The sequence below is a fragment of the Electrona antarctica genome (genome assembly GCF_951216825.1).
Source record: "Electrona antarctica genome assembly, chromosome: 17".
NCBI classification, from domain to species: Eukaryota; Metazoa; Chordata; class Actinopteri; order Myctophiformes; family Myctophidae; genus Electrona; species Electrona antarctica.
In genome coordinates this window covers 20,575,021-20,597,853 of record NC_136798.1, presented here as the reverse complement: position 1 = coordinate 20,597,853, position 22,833 = coordinate 20,575,021, and the positions used below count along the sequence as shown (strand labels likewise).

At 42.9% G+C, this 22,833-nt stretch overlaps 1 protein-coding gene across 7 annotated transcripts in view; it reads left to right on the top strand.

Annotated features, from left to right (window-relative positions):
- The window catches only part of myo6a (myosin VIa), a 177,254-nt gene that overhangs the window by 11,509 nt on the left and 142,912 nt on the right, over positions 1–22,833 (top strand). For all 7 annotated transcript variants that reach the window (XM_079525507.1, XM_079525506.1, XM_079525505.1 and 4 more), the window contains exon 2: positions 22,072–22,201. In XM_079525507.1, coding sequence (XP_079381633.1) covers positions 22,088–22,201 — 114 coding nt within the window. In that variant the 5' untranslated portion in view covers positions 22,072–22,087. The remainder of the gene's footprint in view (positions 1–22,071; positions 22,202–22,833) is intronic.

Sequence of the window (22,833 nt, the reverse complement as noted above, 5' to 3'; positions counted from 1 at the left end):
TAAGTAGTTGCTGTATGATTGATGAATACTTTAACAGTTTGCAGAAATAGTTTTTGGTCTTTTTTGAGTTGCAGTCCCCTGTAAGTGCTCTTTGAGTGCAGTTTTGAAGGAGAGTAGGGATTCACATTCATTTACAACTGTTGGTAGGGCCTTACACAATTTCTAGGAGAACAAATTTAACCCGTTGTTTGAGCCAAATCTAGGTTGAACATTATTAGTGGAGCTCCCTCTGGTGTTGTAATTGTGGACGGCATTGACGTTTAGGAAGTAGTTTTACATCCAGGGTGTCTTTGTGGTGCAGCGTGTCTTGCTTGACCATCGATTAAGGCTGAACGATTTTGAGAAAAAAATCTAATTGCGATTTTTCTGACCAATATTGCGATTTGACTCGCGATATATATTTTTTAAATCACACCCGTGTGAAGTAAGTGGTGCAACTCCGTGTGGGCGCCCCCGGGGGGGTCCCCGAAACATCCAGACCCACAGGAACGTGCCCAGGGTGCCGGCCCGGTTTAGGCGGCCCGGTTGTGGGTCCCCAGGCGGGGACCCACAAGCCCCTGTACTGTACTGTACTGTACTGTACTGTACTGTACTGTACTGTACTGTACTGTACTGTACTGTACTGTACTGTACTGTACTGTAATGTCACACCTAAAATCATCATATAGGGCCTATACAGTTAGGCTGCGCAACAGTGACACTTGGTTGTGAAAACCAACCAAATGCTATTTTCGTGCTCGGACAGACCCAGCCAGCCAGCCACCCACCCACCCACAGACACACAAAGCTCCATAATGAAGTGGTTGCACCACTTAAAAAGTAAAGCTTCAATTTAGTATTCACTGTGTCCATTTCAAAAGTAATGAAACATTACCAAATGGCATACCATTCATTTACTTTACCAGGCAGTGATGTCAGGATTCACAGGATGTGAGACAGCTCAAAATAATGTAGGCTAACTAACCAAATTGACCTGTGTTTAATTAACTACAATAAGAATGTGTGTTAAAATTGTAATGTTAGAAATAATTGTAAATAGCTCTCTGGATACAGACCATAAATGCAATGTAATTTCCAGACTTTCTATTTAAGTGCAATTGCTATTAGGCTACAGTTATCTAATCATCAGAGCACAATATTGTGATTCTCATTTAATATTCACATTTAGATATTATGTTCAATTGATTTATTTGTTTTTGAGGGGCAGTAGCCCCTCCTAAATCCAGTGCACGTATGTTCACAAACGTCCTACACAAACATTAAATTCCCATTGACAATTTTATGTCATTGTCTGAGCAAAGAAATAGGCCTAGTGTCTATTTTACGTCAATCTTGATGTACGATGATAAGAGCGCCCCTCACTTCACACGGGTGGGATTTTTGTAACCAAATAAAAGCATATGCATTGCATAAGTGTAGGCTACATTTTGACAGATGTGATGACAGAATTAGGCTATCAATTATTAGAGATCATTTTGTCTGAGGTTTAAGACAAGCTCATAACTTTAACTTTAATGTTTATGAGCTTGTTGGCCGGCTATTTTCCCACCACGGGTCCTGGTGTAAGCTTTTTTTTAATGATGGCTCTCGGATCTCGGTACAATTTCGCGGACCTCGCTCAGACAAATCATTACAAATGTACATGCACCACAATGGGGACCGGTTCACTAGAATCGGGGACGACGACGACGACAATGTAGCATTAATAAAATAAACAGGGGACAGGACAGCAGGACAGCGCCCGTGCCATGCGAAGGTTTGTGGTGTTGCTGCGGGATGTTTTGACTGTCGCTGTACCATGACAGGTCTTGCACAAAACTCTCTTGTTGGACGTCTGTAACGTCAAAACCAAAATAATGCCATATCCCCGAAGTGCCTGATCTCTTTGGGATTAAATTGTGCGGATTTAAGAGTTTATTCGGGCTCCGCAGACGCTATCTGCTCCTCAGCTGCTGCTGACTTCTATCATGGTAGCATTAGCATCAACGCACTGAACACAGAGCAGAGTAGACGTAAATGATGACTTTGTTTTGGGCACTGCGCAAGCGTGTACACATGCACTGCAGGGACACTTCTGATTGGTTAGAATAGAGAGCACAGTATAGCCGTGTTGTAAATACTGGATCAGACACGCTCCGGGTTGATTATGATTTTTTTTTAAATCGCAGCCTTTGCGATTTGCTAATAGCGTGGTTTCTAATCGCAATTTCGGTTTGAAAACGATTAATCGTTCAGCCTTACCATCGATTTTAAATCATTGAATCGTATCTTATCACCTGCCACCGTGTTGTACCGTCAACCATGTATCGTCTTCGTCATGCGTATCGTATCACTGTTAAAATGTATCGTTACACCCCTATTCTGGCATCTTATATATTCTAATAAGTTTGTGTGTGCGTGTAGGTTTGTGTAATGTATGTTTTGTGTGTGTGTGTGTGTGTGTGTGTGTGTGTGTGTGTGTATATATATATATGTGTGTGTGTGTATATATATATATATATATATATATATATATATATATATATATATATATATATATATATATATATATATATTCCATAATTTCCCTCTATACCAGCAGTCATCAGCCTCTGGAGTAGAGTGGTGTTTACTGTTTACCTGCAGAAACACATTGCTGAATTTAGGTGTTTTCACTGTTTGTTTTGGTTAAATGGACCTTGCGGTTCCCATCCGGCCACTCTACCCCTGACCCACCGCTGCCAGTCTTTGGTTAGCCAAAGACTCTGAAAATCGGGACCCAGTGCCTCCCCGTTTAGCGTTCAGCATCAAGGGTTGGATTGGGGTATGTCCCTGCGACATAAGTATCATGTCCAAGGGGTGTACTTGTACATCAAGCTGCCTCTCGCTAAGGAAACAGGAGATAGGCTCCTGCCACTTGATCGTGTGTTTCTGCGTTTTTTTGTTTCTGTATAGCTTTTGTTATGTAAACACAGGGCTAAGTTACATACTATGCTTTCAACCACTGTGCTTGTAGACTTGCTATTACGTAAGTCCTCACCTATAATGACATGCCCCAAATAGCCGCCATGTTGAAAATGGTTAAAGGCCTTTTGTGGAGTGAGTGACTCTGTACTGTAGGTATAAATAAAGCTGTGTGTGTGTGTGTGTGTGTGTGTGTGTGTGTGTGTGTGTGTGTGTGTGTGTGTGTGTGTGTGTGTGTGTGTGTGTGTGTGTGTGTGTGTGTGTGTGTGTGTGTGTGTGTGTGTGTGTGTGTGTGTGTGTGTGTGTGTGTGTGTGTGTGTGTGTGTGAGAGATAAGATAAGATAAGAACGTCAGATACAAAGATGCATCTGACGTTTGTAGCTGCTACAAATTGAAGCTGAGCTGGGTTCAACTTCCAGATGCAAAGCTACAAACCTACAACTGTAGCTGCAATGACACACGTCACTACGGACGCACGCTTGGTTACGTCATGACCGTGTGAGCAACAGATTATGCTGTGATCTTTGTATCTTTTGCACCTGCCCGTGTTAACGCAGCATAACACAGTCAGGACACGTCTTTTAGTTTCCAAATACGGGACGATTCCGTATTTTACGGGACGGGTGGTAACACTCATCGTCGCTGTTTGGAAAAGACCGTCCGTGTACCGGTGGTTGGGAACCTCTGGTGTAGGTAATGCACTCATACCACAGAGAGCTTTGGATAGAGGCAAGAGGCATAAATAAATAAATGCATATAGGGTATATTTATATATACTGTAGCTTGTGGGCAGACTGTGGGACATCACCAATGCAATGTTAATGGTTGCAAATGTGACGGGACATGCCATACATGGTTGGGACGACACAAATGCAAATCACAAACGGCTGCAAAAATGTCACAAATTAAAATGTGGGGCTTTTTATGCCTTTATTGGTAGTAATTTAGTGGAGACGGGCATGAAACAAGGGGGGGGGGAGTGACATACGGCAAAGGTCCTCGGGATCGGGACTCGAACCTGTGATGCGCTGTCAGGCATTGGAGCTACGCCAGCGGCCCGGGCCTGAATGTGACATTTCTGTCCAAATCCGGGGCATCTTGACGGCCTGAACGTCCAGGTGTGAAGACCGCCTTGCGCCCAGAGCATCTATATGTGAGGTGCTTTTGGATTAACGTGCCGAATGTATGAATCCTGAAAAGTAAACCGTTTTGGACATACAAGTTTTCCACCCGGGGCAGCGACACCTGGCAGCGACTAAATATTGTATTGATATGGTTTTCAGATATCCAGGCCATTGAGTAGTATGGGAAAGTATGGTATTCAATGACAATAGAACAGCCATGTCCTGACCTGAAATGAAATATTCTTCTGAATATTCTGCTTTTTAAATATTAGTGGGCAGGACAGGATTGATTGCAGAGGTGTTGGAGCTGGGGGACAAATTCAGCAGCCACTTTGAATATTTGATCATCCAAAGTGCTTTTAGCCCATTAAAACAGGAAAGCATCTGTGTGTCATTTTTTATTTTTGCCATGGCCATTCTAAAGTAGTGAAGATGTACAAGAGATGCGCTGTGAGCTTGTGAGCTGCTATTTTATGAAAAGTCTAGAAAGTGTTTGAAAGATGCTGAATATTTTTTTTTCTTCCAACAAATCTTCTGGGTGTATCCTTGGCACAAAGCATTTTCAGATGTGCGTCTGCGGCCAAATATATATCCATTTTGAGGGTCCTTGGCAATGTTCCCTCTCATTTTTCATGGCTGGCTGTGTACCAGAGTTTGGTAGAGTGAACAAACCTGCCATTAACCATTAATGGGTTGTGGTAGTGTCACATGCTAATTGCGATTGATCCATAGCCGTGGACTCGTGTGACCTGTGGCTTCAGCGAAAACGGCTCTAATGACACTGATCCTCTTAAAGGCAAATTGCTCGGCCTGGGAAGAGGACAGTTTGCCAGACTAAATGCTTTTAGAATAAAGGATGCCTCCCTGCTCTTAACCACTTAAGCCCTATTTTTAAACTCTTTGTCGTACGGCGGTGTTGCGCTGCCGCTGTGCAAACATAGCCAATCCACACGCTTACTCAGATCGGCTTGTGTTCTTTCTTTTTGGAATGATTTTGAAAATATCCACCTATAATGACATGCCCAAGACGTTTAATGATCCAAAATAATGTTTGGAATATTATTACAAAACTTTAATGGTTACATTTTTATTTTTCCCAATCTGTATGAGTATGTTAATACAATATAACCTTATACAATTGGCGTGGTTGTATTTTGTCTCCCTGCTCTTCTAATGAGACAATTAGATTGTGTCAAAGGTCATGTCTCACTCTCACCTAACAAAGCATCTGAGATAAGCATCTTAACACATTGAGAGCCCACGCAAAACTGCCCAAAATCACTTTCACCTAGAAAATCCATTCACATTTTTTATAATTCAGCTGACTGTGGAGACACATGCTGGAACTTTTTACTTTGAAATGTGTTATAGTTTCTGAGTTATTTAATTTAAACGCCAAATGCATTCTCAATGGCGAAAACACAAACTTTGGCACCACGTATTATTAATAATAATAAAAGAATGTATATATATATATATATATATATATATATATATATATATATATATATATATTTTTTTTTTTTTCAAAGACGTCCACAGACGTCTTGGGCTATGCACGTGTGGTAACAAAATGTGTTAAGATATCTCTGATGCAGCCTGGGAAGCCATTATTGGTTGTGTTCATAAATATACTTCATCAATATGAGCAAAAACATGGGGTGTGCAATGTACATTTCTCCACCGGGTGTACTGGACCAAGGTTAGGTTAGCCAAGATTTATGCCAATGTTGATCCAATGTGCGATAGATGCCACCAGGCTCTAGCTATTTTCATATGTTTTGGACTTGTCTTCCTTACAGTCTTATCGGTCATCTATATTTGACACATTTCGGATGTGTTAGATCCATCCCCTATTTGGTGTTCAGGAAGCTGAAACCATCCCCCTGCCATAAATATCAATTAGACCCTGTTGCTTTTGTGACTCTTCCGGCAAGATGTCTTATTCTGATCAACTGGAAAAAGAACATACCCTCCCTCACATTCCCGTTGGATCTCTGATACAGATATACTGTACTTTTATAAATTGAAAAAAAAGGAAATACAAATTGAATGCATGGTTCCATCTCAAAATTCTATAAAGCGTGGATAGCCTTTGCTATCACACGTTGACAATCTGGCATTTGTGCCCCCGTCTGAACCCGACGTAATGTTGCTTTCTAGAGTCTAGAGTTCATGGTCATAAACACATCCAGTCAAGATAGGCATGGTCTACTCTAGACTCTAGACCATGCCTATCGTGACTGGATGTGTTTATGACCATGAACTGTTCTGTAGGCCTATACTAATTTTACTGGAGAGTTTGCGTTTTATTTTATTTTCTCGTTTTATTTAATTTTGTCATTTTATTAGCCTATTGTGTGTGTAAACTGTGTACGCGTGTACGTGTGTGTAAACTGTGTGCTTTTGTTTAGTTTTTTGTAGTTTGTCACTCTGCTTTCAATTCAATCTTTATTCAATTATTCAACATCGGATGTTTGGTCAAATCCATGGATAGCGCTCGTAGTTTCAGAGATGAACGGCCAAAGAAAATCCTACTTATGGGATCCTATGGGTTGTGCGCACACTCATCCTGGTGCTGGGGGTGACGAAAGCGTTGCCTAGCAACCGGGACAGGACTAAAAGTTGGTTTTAAGCGTAGCAATTTCATATTGATATAAAGCGATCAAATTCTTAAAACGCATTTAGCCTGTGTTGTTTATACTAAAATCACTGATGCATAGAACTGTCAAGATCATCTTTAACAAAAATTGCACGGGCAGATATACAAATGAATGGCCGGTACCAGTAGCTTATCTAATTAAATACTGTACTACTGTCCTAGTGTGTGCATTACACAGACTGTAATAAGTGTGTATGAACACGTTCACTGTTTAGGGGCCGAGCACCATGTTGACCTGCGGTGACCGTAGCCTATACCACTAGTGTCACTACTGTTACATAACAACCTGCTTCCATCACAGCAGACCCAGTAGGCCTATACCACTAGTGTCACTACTGTTACATAACAACCTGCCATCACAGCAGACCCAGTAGGCCTACACCACTAGTGTCACTACTGTTACATAACAACCTGCCATCACAGCAGACCCAGTAGGCCTATACCACTAGTGTCTACTGTTGCATAACAACCTGCCATCACAGCAGACCCAGTAGGCCTACCACTAGTGTCTACTGTTACATAACAACCTGCCATCACAGCAGACCCAGTAGGTCTACCACTAGTGTCTACTGTTGCATAACAACCTGCCATCACAGCAGACCCAGTAGGTCTACCACTAGTGTCTACTGTTGCATAACAACCTGCCATCACAGCAGACCCAGTAGGCCTATACCACTAGTGTCACTACTGTTACATAACAACCTGCCATCACAGCAGACCCAGTAGGCCTATACCACTAGTGTCACTACTGTTACATAACAACCTGCCATCACAGCAGACCCAGTAGGACTATACCACTAGTGTCACTACTGTTACATAACAACCTGCCATCACAGCAGACCCAGTAGGTCTACCACTAGTGTCTACTGTTACATAACAACCTGCCATCACAGCAGACCCAGTAGGCCTATACCACTAGTGTCACTACTGTTACATAACAACCTGCCATCACAGCAGACCCAGTAGGACTATACCACTAGTGTCACTACTGTTACATAACAACCTGCCATCACAGCAGACCCAGTAGGCCTATACCACTAGTGTCTACTGTTACATAACAACCTGCCATCACAGCAGACCCAGTAGGTCTACCACTAGTGTCTACTGTTACATAACAACCTGCCATCACAGCAGACCCAGTAGGTCTACCACTAGTGTCTACTGTTGCATAACAACCTGCCATCACAGCAGACCCAGTAGGTCTACCACTAGTGTCTACTGTTGCATAACAACCTGCCATCACAGCAGACCCAGTAGGCCTATACCACTAGTGTCTACTGTTGCATAACAACCTGCTTCCATCACAGCAGACCCAGTAGGCCTACCGCTAGTGTCACTACTGTATGGTACAGTATGGTTGAACATGACATCAAGGCATTTTAGTAATACGTTGCTAACCCTGTCCCGTCCCCCTGTCCCATACAAGTATACATCTGTCCCTCAAATGAACAGTTTGGTTGCTGTCACCTGTCCTGTCCTCTCCTCTCTGCTCCGCTCTGTTCTAAAAATTCAACTGCGGCGCTTACATCTTTGCAGCGGCAGGGCACTGCTGCTGAATGCACACGGGGGAAACACTGCCAATGAAACATTGTTGCATGTTTGCATATTGCATATTATAAGCGACTTGTCTTTTTTTTTGGTGGTTGCAGGGTTATTTTTTTTGTTCGTTTCTAAAGCATATAGCTTACTTGGGCTTCCTTCACGATGTTGTTTAAACCTGCGGTTCTCAATATGTATGCCAAGGACACCCACATTATATGTAATTGTCCCCGGACCCCCATCTGAAAATATTTTGTGCCAGGGGCCCTTTTGTGTACTTAAATATTCCAAATATTATTATTACATTGTGTGTGTGTGTGTGTGCCTGTGTGTGTGAATGTATGTGAGTGCAGTGAGTGAGAGAGTGCAGTGAGTGTGTGTGCGTGTGTGTGTGTGTGTGTGTGTGTGTGTGTGTGTGTGTGTGTGTGTGTGTGTGTGTGTGTGTGTGTGTGTGTGTGTGTGTGTGTGTGTGTGTGTGTGTGTGTGTGTGTGTGTGTGTGTGTGTGTGTGTGTGTGTGTGTGTGTGTGTGTGTGTGTGTGTGTGTGTGTGTGTGTGTGTGTGTGTGTGTGTGTGTGTGTGTGTGTGTGTGTGAACCAGGCCGCTCCCCTGGGGGCTGGATGTTGCGGGACCCCCACACGGTACATTTGTGATTTCAATATTCTTTTGAAAATGGCAAATATGTAGCCTATATACTGTAGGTTTTAACTAAGTGGTCATGTCACTCTGACTCATGTGACCTAGTCGCAACCTTTGGACTCGTTTTCATAGACCTTGTTGCTCGCAAAATCTGGCAACACTGCTGCCAATGGAAGCCACTAAGCCAGTGACATAAAGATACATTACAAACTGACAGGCGACACTTGTCGCCGCATGACGGGCACTACAAAACAAAACTTGACCTGGCTTCGCCTTTTTTCTTGTGCGCCAATGACGCAGTGAATTGTCAGTCAGTCTTGTTTATGTTTCACCTTTTTCCCCACTGGCCTTCTCTGTCCCCACAATACTGCTCCTTTTCCCCACTGGCCTTCTCTGTCCCCACAATACTGCTCCTTTTCCCCACTGGCCTTCTCTGTCCCCACAATACTGCTCCTTTTTCCCCACTGGCCTTCTCTGTCCCCACAATACTGCTCCTTTTCCCCACTGGCCTTCTCTGTCCCCACAATACTGCTCCTTTTCCCCACTGGCCTTCTCTGTCCCCACAATACTGCTCCTTTTCCCCACTGGCCTTCTCTGTCCCCACAATACTGCTCCTTTTCCCCACTGGCCTTCTCTGTCCCCACAATACTGCTCCTTTTCCCCACTGGCCTTCTCTGTCCCCACAATACTGCTCCTTTCCATGAAAGGAAGAAAACCCATTCTCGCTATCAACGCTTCCCTGTGCTCCTTTCATTTACACGGTACGGCTTGAGCATCACACTGCAATGTAGTGGAATAACTGCCCTTGGGCGTTTTGTGGCTTTTTGTCGCCACTAGTGTGAACAACAACACAGCATAATCTGTTATGTCCTAATCGTGCTGCAGTCACGGCCACATACCATACGGAAGAACGTTCATCGATAGCGAACCAGAATACTTCTGACAAAACAGGTTCCTCCTATGTGAGGACCTAGCAAGGTTTGTGCTATAAAGCTAATGCCCTGGGGAGAATGAACTGTACTCTCACTTTTGACAAGTGTGGGAGGCCCACTCTGCTGCTATTGGAGACACAGCAGTCGGTGAGGGCATTGGGCTTTACTGGGAGGGAAGGATCAGATGCCCAGTATAATTGTGATGAATAACCACGGCTCGGTGGTGGGAAATGATGTCCGATAATTAGTCAGCGAGTTTATTACGGTTTACTATGAAAGGTCAGCTGTTAGGAGAAATCGACGGCATTCAGTTCACTAAAGGCCTTGAGGGCTATCTTTCTTTCTTTCTTTATTTTATGACGGGACGGTGCATATTATTGAACATTACATGTAAATGCAACGTAAATATACAGAATTTAGCAAAGATGCAAATTTCCATCCGCAGTCCCCACAAACAAAACAGGAAGGCAGTGAAGCACATTACATTACACTGCGCAACACAAAGTATAACAACCATACAGTACATCTTTTACTGTATGCTCTGTGTGGAGTTTGATTTTAAGGGCTGTATAGTTAGGCTGTCCTATGTTCTCTATATTCTCTGTGGACTTTGACTTTGGTCTCGGCAGTGCTGCCTGCAGGGCCATTGTCTACACACACACACACACACACACACACACACACACACACACACACACACACACATCACTGGGTTTCTATTGGTCACGTGACGACGCCGTTTCACCACCACAGTACGCTCTCAGTCAGTGTTGCCATGTCTGCTTATTATAAGCGAGTTTGGGCTTGTTTTTTTTGTAAAATTGCTTGTAAATATTGGTGCCTAAAGTATAGTTGTTGTTCTGGGCTTATTTCCTAATGTCATTTAAACCAGTGATTCTCATACATTTTCATGTCAAGGACCCCCAGATTAATGTATTGTCCAAGGACCCTGCCTACAACATCTAAACATATTTTGTGCCAGGGACCCCATACCAGATTTGTGATGTTAAAAAATATTCCACATTTGTCACTTTTCCCCCCCCAACAGTTTTTGCGATGCCTAGTGGCTTCTTTTGGGCTTGTTTTCATAGACCTGCTTGCTTGTTTCTCTTCCAAAACCTGGCAACACAGTCAGTGTTGGGACAGGAGTCTAACAACAATCCTCTGATTGTCTTTTTGCCTGGTGGTCGGTCGGAGACAGTGAGTGGGCCGTTGTGCATAGCTGCCAGGCAAAATCAAACTGCTCACCACCACTTCCTCTGTTTTGGGACAGAGGACTATTTTTCTCTTCTTTTATTTTATGTTTATTTTTTTACTACGAATCTGTGTTAATTTTGACAGCAAATATTTGATTTAGTTTAGTTATAGCCTTTTGAATAAAATGCCATTTTTATTGACTAAATCTTCAGATGATTTAGTCGACTAAAATGTATTTTGGCGTTTTGATGGTGTAACGACAGATTTTACACTTGGTTTTCATGCTGAAAGTAGCCGATCTACAAGTGTTCGCGTTGCGAGCTTGTAGATCATCAGTGATGTAAATAGATTTTCAATGTAATGGGTCCCGGGAACCAGGGGTAGATGGGTCCCAGACTCCCAGGGACATTTTATGAGTCCTGTACTCTTACTTCAACGACGTTGGAGTACTGTACTGCATCCCAGGACCCCCAGAGGGTGACATGACTGCGTTCTTTCTCAATTTAGTGAGTCTAAGGATGCAGGAGGCAGGATGCAGGCAGGATTCAGCAATCATAGTTATCTAACAAAAAAAACACAGAAGTTGACTGGCTGCTATTTATACATGTCACATTATGACCTAATGGTGTTATATCAACAAGGATAGGGTGATGCCAAAGAGGTTATGCTAACTCCTGTTCTGCCTTCTGAGCCGATACACTAGCACTACCGTCTCACTGTTATGCTTTCAACTTTGGTTTAGGGAGCAGGGAAGGAGGGAGCGCCATTTTCTGTGGTCTCGGGTTTTCTCTGTGTGTTCTGAAGCCTTTTGAGCTGCAATGAAAACGGGCAAACGGGCCTCAACAGTGACATCTGCTGGGAAATTGTTACGCCATATATAGGTTTTGTGGACTCTTACATCACAGTCCACAGGAAAGTTTGAGCCAGAAAACCCCAGACCCCAGAAATCTACTGACTGTTCAAAGTTCAGGTTTTTGGGGTGCAATTGAGCTCAGAAAACTTTTTTTTTTTTTTATGTCACGATCCCTTTTAGTTTTGATATTCCTTCTGTGATGCACAGTAAGTGAATAATGAGTGTACATTAGCAGGAAAGAACAGTAGCACAACATGTATGCCAAAGCAGAGTTATTTTTTAGATAGTTCAATACAAATCTGCTTTGTCAATAAACTCAATGCATAATCTTGATAAATAAATAATCGTGGTCTATAAATATTGATAAAACAAACGGATAAATTACCCTGATACTGAGGAGTCTTTGAGCTATACTAGGCTACAAAATTAACAATGAGCCAATTCACATCAACTTTATTGGCTATTTTGAACGATGCTATATAAAGCTTTTAGGGAAGACTTTCTCTCGCTAGAATGTATTAAGCCTAGGGGCCGATTAATCCTCTTATTTAGTCCCGAAATGTGCAGATACTCTGTACACGCAACAATGTTGCCCATTAAGCTAATCATCATCATCCCGACACCCAGTTTAGGAACCACTGCACTACAGTGACACAGCAGCTTTGTATTGCAGCATGGCATTGCCCTCCAGAAACAGACCGTGTGTGTCCTTTTGCTTTTTAACCCATTCAGGCCTGACGTCGAAATTTAAAAAAAAAGTTTTCTAAATCATGACAATTTTCGGAAAGATTTGAGGCACATTTTAACGATTTTTCAAAAATAGCAGACCTACAAGTTCATAGCGCGCCACTCGGTGGCGCGCTATGAGCTTGTAGATCTGCTATTTTTCAATAGCTAAATTATAACATAATGTTTAAAACACCAAAAGGGGTTCCCGGCCCGCCCAAAATGGGTTAATGGTTAATGTGGTTAAACGCGACATGGATGCGTTCCAGGTCTCAATGGATTAAAGCACTGAGACTTTGTTCGGGGACAGAGAGTCACCATCTGTGATGCTCTACATTATATCGTCTCTGTCGGGTGACAATCTCATATGTCCAAAACTGTTACTTTGCAGGATTAAAATGCTAAAGTAGCAGATCTACAAGCTCTCGAGCCTTGCGGATCTACCACTTTTGATGCTTTTCTGTGAAGCTATAGTTTGATCAAGTAGGAGGATTAAACCATGGAGATAGGCGGCTTCTGCCCGACAGCAACGATATACTCTTGTGACTCTCAAACACACAGATGAGCCTGCTGCTGCTGCTGCTCCCCCCCCCCCACACACACACACACACACACACACACACACACACACACACACACACACACACACACACACACACACACACACACACACACACACACACACACACACACACACTATATATATATATATACTCTGTATATATGACAGCATTCACCACAGCACCCAAATACAACTTCCTTCAATGAATGCATATCTATGGGATGCAAAGGTGTGACTAATTGTGACACACCAACCACACCTGTCAATTTGTCTGTTCCAAATGTATGTGCTTATTGAAGTTTACGCGTGTTCAGTCAGTGCTGCCGTCATTGCAGTTCCGTCTAGTACAGAGAATGTGTTAATCTCATGGAAAAACGTAGACATTTTACTAAATTCTGGACACATTTTCTGCCACAAATTTCACATTGGTATGAAACTAGATTACAAGAGCTGACCCCAAGTAGCACCAGCAATGAATTATTGGGTGAGTGAGTTCATGCACACACGCAAGCACGCACACAAACAGTGCAAATTAGAATGCCATTGAGATTAATCCCTTCGTTAGGAATGCACCCTAGTGTTCCATAGCTTTGCTATGGATACAGTAGTACATGTAATGTATTGTATGGAATATCAGTCAATCTATCTGATGGCCTATAATATAGGCGGTCCCAAACTTTTTTGGCCGTGCACCCCCTTTTACCTCCTGGCCTAACTGAACCCTCCAGTGCTCAGTCGGACAAAAATATATATATTTTTAATATACTTATGGCAAATAATCACAGAATGTCACTGAGAGACATCTATACATCTCCTTACAACGGTGTTTTCCCAGATTTTGCCATTTGTGTTAAATTACACCATAAAACGCCATTACGCTTTTCATGTCACGCACCCCCTAGAGGGCGTTCGCGCACCACAAGGGGTTTAGGAACCCCTGGCCTATATAATATACTGGAGCTATTGAACTCCATATTACAGAAATAACATTGCACCTTATTGTCAATGAATGTACCCTTCATCTCCTTTCTATTCTGTTTCGTTTACACACCAGATTACACCATCTCATGCTAGCCTGCCCTATACCACATGTCTTTGTACTCTGCAGCCTCCTCTCTGGTGCTGCATGTCAGAACATACTCTGGGGTATTTTTAGATCAATATCTTTTGAATATGTAAACTCAGAGAGACACACAGGCTTGCAACCAAATACGTCTCTGATGAACATGTCAGTGCTTTGTAAGAGCCAGGTGTGTTCTGCTCTCTTCTTTGTTAAAAGAGGGGGGGAAAAAAAGGTTTCTCAGGCTTGTACGCACCTGCTGCGTTGTGGGTGTTGCCATCCGCACGTGACAGGTCAGGTGAGTCAGTCCACATTAAGTACCGCTTAAGCCCTGTGCACTTAGCCTCATAACGAATCTTGTGACCCTGTATTTTCGCTGTTTTTGAGAAATATTTTAAATTTATGTTTGTAATTTGGCTCCAAATATAGAGGCACCAAAGTAATGTTGTTATGCTCTAATACTGTGGTTCCCAAAATGGGGGTAGGGACCCCCTGGGGGACCCCCAAATTAATTTGGGGGCCCCCTGGGGGACCCCCAAATTAATTTGGGGTGTCCCTCAGACGATTAACATACAGTTTAAGGGCACACAAGGTATCTGCACATTTCTAACATTTCAATTTTACTGACTTTTAAGACCCTTTTTAAGACCAACTTGGCCAAAAGAAAAGAGGCAAACATTGTGAAAATAGCCGATCCACAAGCTCACAACGAGGTGTTGTGAGCTTACAACTAGTTTGGCTATTTTCACAAAGTTTATCTGTGGAAATGATGCTTACAATTCCAAGTCCTTGTCAGGGTGGCGGGGTCCCCCAGTTCAAATATCCATATTTTGCGGGTCACAACCAGAAAAGTTTGTGAACCCTTGTTCTAATAACATGTCAACACTGTTGTTGCTGTGGGTTTCTATACACTCTACAAATTGGGCTCAGGAAGCTGGTGTGAAAGATGGCAGATAAGGAGGTGGTTATCCTGTGACGTGTGTGGAAGTATAAGTGTCTACAGTATAATCTGATATTGAATGGTGGAAGTAAAAGTGTCTACTAGTCCTACAGTATATTCTGATATTGAACGGTGTGCTGTACATGTGACATGTGAGGCTTTCCATACACAACAGATTCTTTTTACATGCATTTTATGATCATTCTAGGATCCCTGGGTTATTGTTTGGGTACAAACAAATGTAATCTAGTTGGTATAGTTTTACTGGATAGTCCGTTGGCCACATAACCTAAATATGCATTATTTCAATGAGCATAATTCATTCAGTTTTTTGTATTTTTTGCGTTTTTACCTTTTATTGGTACAGTAATTAGACAGGGGGGAGAGAGATGGGGGAACACATGCGGTAAAGGCCGGCGGGCTCGGGACTCGAACCCGCGTCACGCTGTCAGGCTGGACTACTCGGCCACGGCCCAGGCCAGATTTTTTTGTATTGTCGTGTCACATGTGTAACTAAAGAAGTGTGTGAAATGTCTTTTTTGTGCAAGACGATAATAAGATATACATTCATACATGGTCTGATTGAAATGATACGAGTTTACTTTGTGAAGGTCTACAGGCTCAACCTGGAATGTTGGTTGGCTGAAGGTCAGAGAAACGCTGGCACTGGAAGGTCGTTGGTCAACAACACAGAGAGAACCTTGTGAAAACATGACTCATGTTTTCACCCTACCTCAGAATCTACTATCAAACATTTCTGTACCCAGTTCAGGTCGCCAAGTCATAGACCCTGACCTATGCGGAACTGCCGTTTACCGCTGTGCTGTGCAAATGGGTCCATTTGGTTTCATTTGTACACTGTCCGAGTTACAAATGGATAAATGTGCGTGGGCTGTATAGGCGGTTGGATCAGGCTAGGTCTTGTCTTATTCTCAACACTGCTGATGCCTCAGGCAAGTGGAAGCATCAAAGCCAGCCTGTTTTTCATTGAGGCTCATATCTTATGGTAGTGCTTGGAGTTGCGTTGTATTCATTTACGCTTCTAGAAGATATGCAGTATATGTCTGGCTTTCTGTCATTCAGGACAACATAGTGGCATGTATTATGCCATTTCACAGCCACTGAAATTGGGCAACTGAAGATGATTTCCTTTTTCAAAACGTTTATGTTCATTACATTTACTTCTTGCTTACTCTATAGTCTACACACACCTTCAATCTTAGTTTTCCCCACCGACTTCAAATTCGACACATGTTCCACACCCCCACAGGGAGTGCAGTGCCCGGTGTCGAGTCCGTCGGACCCAGACCCGAACCGCCACAAAAGGCCTTTGCCTGGGCTCTGCACAGGGCTCCTGCCCAGGCTCCATGTATAATGGAGCTGGCCACAACACTCCATATTTGGGCATGCCTGACACAGAACTCCATATGTACACGTGTACGTCTGTAATCCACATAACTCGAGAACCGTTGCCCCTCTGACTTCAAATTCACCACAAGCGTTCCACACCCCCACAGGGAGTGCAGTGCCCGATGTTGAGATGGTCGAACCCACGGTTGTCCAGATCCGCCACAAAAGGCCTCTGCCCGGGTTCTCGACAGTGCCTCTGCCCAGGTTCCATAATATGGAGCTGGCCTGTTATGACATCACACCACTCCATATTTGGGCATACCTGACACAGAACTCCATATATAGGAATAAAGGACACAGAGAGACAGATACAGAGAGACATATATGGGCATACGAGGGACACAGACAGATGGGTGGAACGGGTACTCTAACACGGGTACAACGGGCATTGCATAGCCGGGTTGGGCATGGATCTCCAACTTCCATTGTTACTGACTCAGTGCACTACAGCCGGCCACTGGTCTAGTATCATCTAATGCTGTGTAATTGGAAATGGAGAGCCGTAAACTCAAGAAGTAATGGGCAGCCCTTTTGACCTGGGCATTTTACAACTGGGTCAATAAGTTACAGATGACCTTTGTTCCATATATCATCAGTTTGACTCAACCAGAGAACACTTAACAACTTGTCTGCCTGTCTCTTTGGGAGGCATGCCATGTGAGCCTGAGTAGGGGTTCAGTTCACTGCTTAGGGTCACATTAACTGCTGTGAATATCAAAGATAAAGTCCTTTCCGTCACATAACAGTCTATCATGAGATCAATAAATCAACTGAACTTGTGTTATACTATACACAACTATTGTCCAATTCTATGTCCCTTATTGGATTGTGATTGTCTTGTCTTTCTTTCGTTTACTGCAGAATAATTCTCAATTGTTTGGCTAGTGTTTGGCCAGTGAATGAAAGCCTCCATTCAAAACTTCTCCTGCATTATGGAGTTTGCAGTTTGACATCAGGCCAAGATCGCCGTCTGTCATAGAGAGAGCCCTCGACTGCTACAGACAAGCTTCAAGTTAGCCACAGCTGTGTGCTGGAAGACTTAAGGCAGAACTTGGCATAGTTTGTTGGCAACAAAGTGAGCCTATTACCATGAGCGACAGACTGTCATGGACTCTATCCTTGATATTCTGTCAATCACAGTAGCTAACTAGAAAGATGTGGTTGCCTATCTCTGTAGGAATATTGTTCAATTAGAAGAGGGTAGGAGTTGTTGCTGCACTGTGCTTAGATAGAACGACACACAATGTTGTGTCATTGTGTTGGCATGATGATTAAAAAAAAGAAAATCACACTTGACGTGAGGGACGCTGTTATCATCATAAATCATTCATCATACATCATAACATTTCTTGCTCAGCCAATCAAATCATCGCACAAAGCTGTGCATATGAGGGGCTGGCGCCCCTAAAAAACAAAAAGTTAAGTTTGAACGCTGCTTTCTATGTTTTATATTGCTATTGCTGTTTTTCCGATGGTTTTGAAAAATAAATGTCTATCTCTATAGGAAACCTTCAAACCACATTATTATAGGCAGAAGTGTGACCGTATATTGAGAGTTCAGAATCGCTGGCCAATCGGAGGGGAGAATAGTCTGTTATGGCACGATTTTAAACATTTTTAAACAATTTCAGTGCAATGACAGTAGTCTGTTTGCCTAGAGGCAACCACATTAATACGTCTCTACTTTGAGAACCACTGTATCAGCATGACTGTTGACAATTCTTGTAAGGACACACTGATGCACGGTTTTTACTGAAGGCCTGCGGTGTTGTCATATGTGATTCACAAAGCATTGCCTGAATAATTGCTGGCAAAGCAAAGGTAACAGAGCCCCCCATCATTATTGAGGCTACCTTGCATCAGTCCTGTATTACCACTATATACACAATGAATTCCTCTGCGTCAGTGACTCAGTACTGCAGGAGGCACACTAATGCAATGTTTATATATATTTATATACTAGGGGGTTTTCATGATTCTGAATCCACAAAAAACATAGCCACTTGCCGCCCAAATGTGCTGACCTCATCACATTTGTGATGACGGCTATGGCCGTTTAGTGTTATGGGTTACAATTGAAAGTTTTGTTCATTATAAAACAAGTTCCGGATTTGCGGATTGTAGCTTTAAGCCTCTTTTTAAGGGTTCTTAATAGGTGAATCCAGGCCAGGGTGCAGCAGCACGCAGGTATTAAGAAGTGCAACCCAAGCAGTGGCTGTGTCTCTAAACTGCTCGGGTGCATCTAATATACTTAGAGCTACTGTAGCTGAACAGAACTGTAAGCATGAAAAGACAATGAAGCAATTACGATTTGCCACGTTGCCATTTATTCTTGCTTGCCTTGATATTATTTTCATAAGCCCCCTTTGGGTCTTTATCTGAGCTACAGAAGAGAAGTTAGGTTATTTGCTTCTCATCTTTCTGTATGTCTCACGTTGTCCCCATGCTATTCCACTGAACACATCGCTAAGGAAAGAGAGCGACTGTGTTTACATAATACATTTGCATTTATATTCCAATACACAAATTGCCATACTGTGCATTCCCATTTGCAATCGACAGTATGATCATTCTGTGTACGAGTCTCAACATATGGACCCCCAGGGGTCCTTCAGGAGGGCCCAGCCAGGGTGTTCAGTTGTTCACACATTCACACAGAACACACAAGACAATTGGATGCAACATATTGAAGGGGGGAAAAAAAGTAGTCAAAATTAAAGTTATAATCTTGTAGATCGGCTATCCTCACATTTTTATTTTACTCCATTCGTGTTGATTTGTTGATATACAGTATTAGAAAACTGCTTCATTATTCAATTAACTTACGAGCAGGATTACGTTGGTTATTGGTTCTAAAATATAGTTTTTTGATATATTTTCGGTGAATTGCTCAGCCCTACTATCCAGAATACTGTATTCATGTAAACATGAGGCCTTCGTACTGCTCTTTCAGAAGTTGTATTTCCTGTTTTACTCACACATGGTGTTAGTTTGTACCCTGACCTCCTTGTGGGCGACAGGTTTTTTCACAGAGTAACCTGTAAACCAGAGCGGTCGTAAACTAAATGACGACACTCAATCTTTCACTCTACTGTAATTAAATACGTACGTTATCTAAGTGTTTCCGATGAGATACTCTTACTTCACCATTAACAATGTTTGTAGTTGTACACAGTTAATTTAACAGATAACGAACATATTCAACACTTGGTAATCCTACTAATATTAGTGTGCAGCGCTTTATTAATGCCCCCCCTCCCCCCTCCTCTTTCCCTCTGGTCTACACCAAATCGTTTAGTCCGAAAAAAGCTCAAAATGCATCACGTTGCTACATTCTGAGCTTGTAGATTTTTTTATTTTGATTTAGTTTAGTCAGTCTTTTCAGTGAATGTAGTCATATTGTAGTGATCTGAAAAGTTGAATTTTAGTCTAGTTTTTGTTGAGTAAATATACGATTTTAGTCGAGTAAATCTCATACGATTTTGTCGACTAAAGCTACAGTTGATTTTGTCAACACAAAAGTATTGATAGCGTCGTAATGCCTGATTTTTCACTTGATTGCATGCTGAAATAATCGATCTACAAGCTCACAACGCATCAAACTGCTGCGACGTGTTGTGAGCTTGTAGATCTTCTATTTTCAGAGTGCAACACCCGAGCGCAACCAAACATAACACGACTTGTCTTTTAGTTCTACTAGATCTCTTCTCCACTAGTCCTTCCCTAACATTTTTTTTGTTGGCGAAATTGTCAATATATTTATATATATTTTATATTGTCTTAGTTTAAGTCATCATAGCTTCTTTTTTTTATCAGCTTGCAAAGCTGATCAATGATTGGACTTTCTAGTCTAGTCACATGGTCTAGTAGAAATGTAGTGGCGATATTTTCATGATTGGCTGGCCTATAAGCCAATGGAAGACTAGCCCTATAGCCCTATACCAATATATGCAACTGAATGGAATGCAAGCTGATATATAATGACTTTCATTTCTTGTTTACATTTTCATCAGTGAAAAAAAAGGTAACATTTTCGTCATAGTTTTAATTGACAAAATTGACGGTAGGCGTCATGCGGTCAACCCGTTTTGGGTAAGACAACACCATGGCCCGATGTGGTAAGAAACTGTCCCAGAGGTGAAAGGGGCTCGTTCTGTCACTACATGAGCTGTAACAGGATCAGCTGTTAGTCTGGCTGGATAACAACACCATGCAACACCACAACGCCCAGGAGAGCACTGGCGTAAACGGGATTAGGTGTGTGTGTGTGTGTGTGTGTGCGTGTGTGTGCGTGTGCGTGTGTGTGCGTGTGCCATCATTTGTAAGTCGAACTAAACGACCAGTTGCAGCAGTCTTCCATTCTGGCACACACAACCATTTAACCCTTCCCCTCCCCATATTTTCTGGCAGATATAGTTGAGGGGTGATTTCACCATTCTGCACCATTCTGGTCGATTGAAGGAACCAAACCATCAATGATGGTAATCAAGCTCCATTCGTAGGAGCTTTATTGCAGGCTGTACTGTGAAATACAAAATAAATTGACACTGCAATGCACAGCCCTGGAAATGCTTGTGTTTATATTCGTGGCTGCAGTGACAACAAGCCCTTAACTACTTAACCTTCAGCATCCGTATTGTGTGGAAAGCTTTAGCAGAAAATAGCAGATGGACAAGCAATACAAAAGGGATGCATGTATGTGATGGACATAGGCCTACTCCCCCAAGGCACTGGTCTGGACTGGCCAATACATTTTATAATGGGTTAAATGCAAATTCTCTATGTAAAGTATTAGAGTGCAGCAGTCCCACTGATAGACTCAGGGGTGCCCCCCAAATGAATGTATTTGGCCATGACAAACACACAAACCAATACAAACAGTAAGTGCCAAATTGGTTGCTCTCTATGGTTAATGAATCCACTATCCAGTCATCACGATACTTTTTCACAAGTAGAGAAACTCCTTCCGTATACTGTACGGAATGTGGTGTGCTGTGTTTTCCATGATGGCCGTTTTTAAAATGTTCCGAGGATGTTTCAGAGTGTAGCATTTTGTCTACACTCTGCCATAATGATATAACGTTATTTAACACCCGAATCATGAATGCTGGTATTTTTTTAATATACTTTTTATCAGACGATTTGCAACCCATTTTTTCACCCAGTGTCGCTATACTTGTCGCTATACTTCCTCTGCCAACTTGGGGAGAGCAACCAGTTCCTTTTGCCTTCCATCAGGCGCCCCGGCTGGCCAGGGGAAGGCAGTTTAGAGACCAAGATTACTGCATGTTTTTTGCAAGGGTACCTACCCTAGGGGACACGGGGAGAACATGCAAACTCCACACAGAAAGGCCCTTTTGCCAACCCCACCTAGAGAACACGCCCACAGTGTACCCAGTGGGAATCGAACCCAGGACCTTCTAGCTGTGAGGCGACAGCCCTTCCTATGATGGTATTTTATTGACTGTCTTTTTTCCCCTCCACAGTGGTCCACGTGGTGAGATGGAGGATGGGAAGCCAGTGTGGGCGCCCCACCCAACGGACGGGTTTCAGCTGGGAACCATCGTGGACATCGGCTCAGACAGCCTCACCATAGAACCGCTCAAAAATGGAAAGGTGGGTAATGTTATCCTATATAAGGTACTTCGTTTCCTGGGGTGCCCCAGCGGCCTGCTTTCCGCCCTCCTTTTCCCCCTCTATTTTCTACACCATCTCTCAGTCGAAAATAGCCGTTGCGCCTTGTTGTGAACTTATACATAAAGGTGTTTGTCTATTGTCGACCAAATGCAGCTTGTCCATTTTTGAGTGGTGCAACCTGGCTGTGTCCCTGGCTGCCTGTGTCCCTGGGTCCGTCCGAGCACGGAAGGTCTCGAACCTGTGACCCTGTGCAAGTCAAGTCAATTGCCTCAGTACTGGTGAAATGTCTCTCTCTCTCTCTCACACATACACACACACACCGTCCGTCTGTCACTCACGCACACACACACACACACCGTCCGTCTGCCACTCACGCCTCCATTTATGGATACACCTTGTGACATCACGTCTCCATATATGGTCACGCCTCGTGACATCACGTAGAGCTGAAACATGAATATCCCCACGGGACTAAAACTGTAAGTCAATCAAATCCAAATCAAATTACCGGTACACAGATTCTCTTGGATAACCTTCTGGTCTCCACAGCCTTAGCCACTTAACCCATTTAGGCCTGACGTCGAAAAAAAAATAAAAAAGTCTTCTGAAAG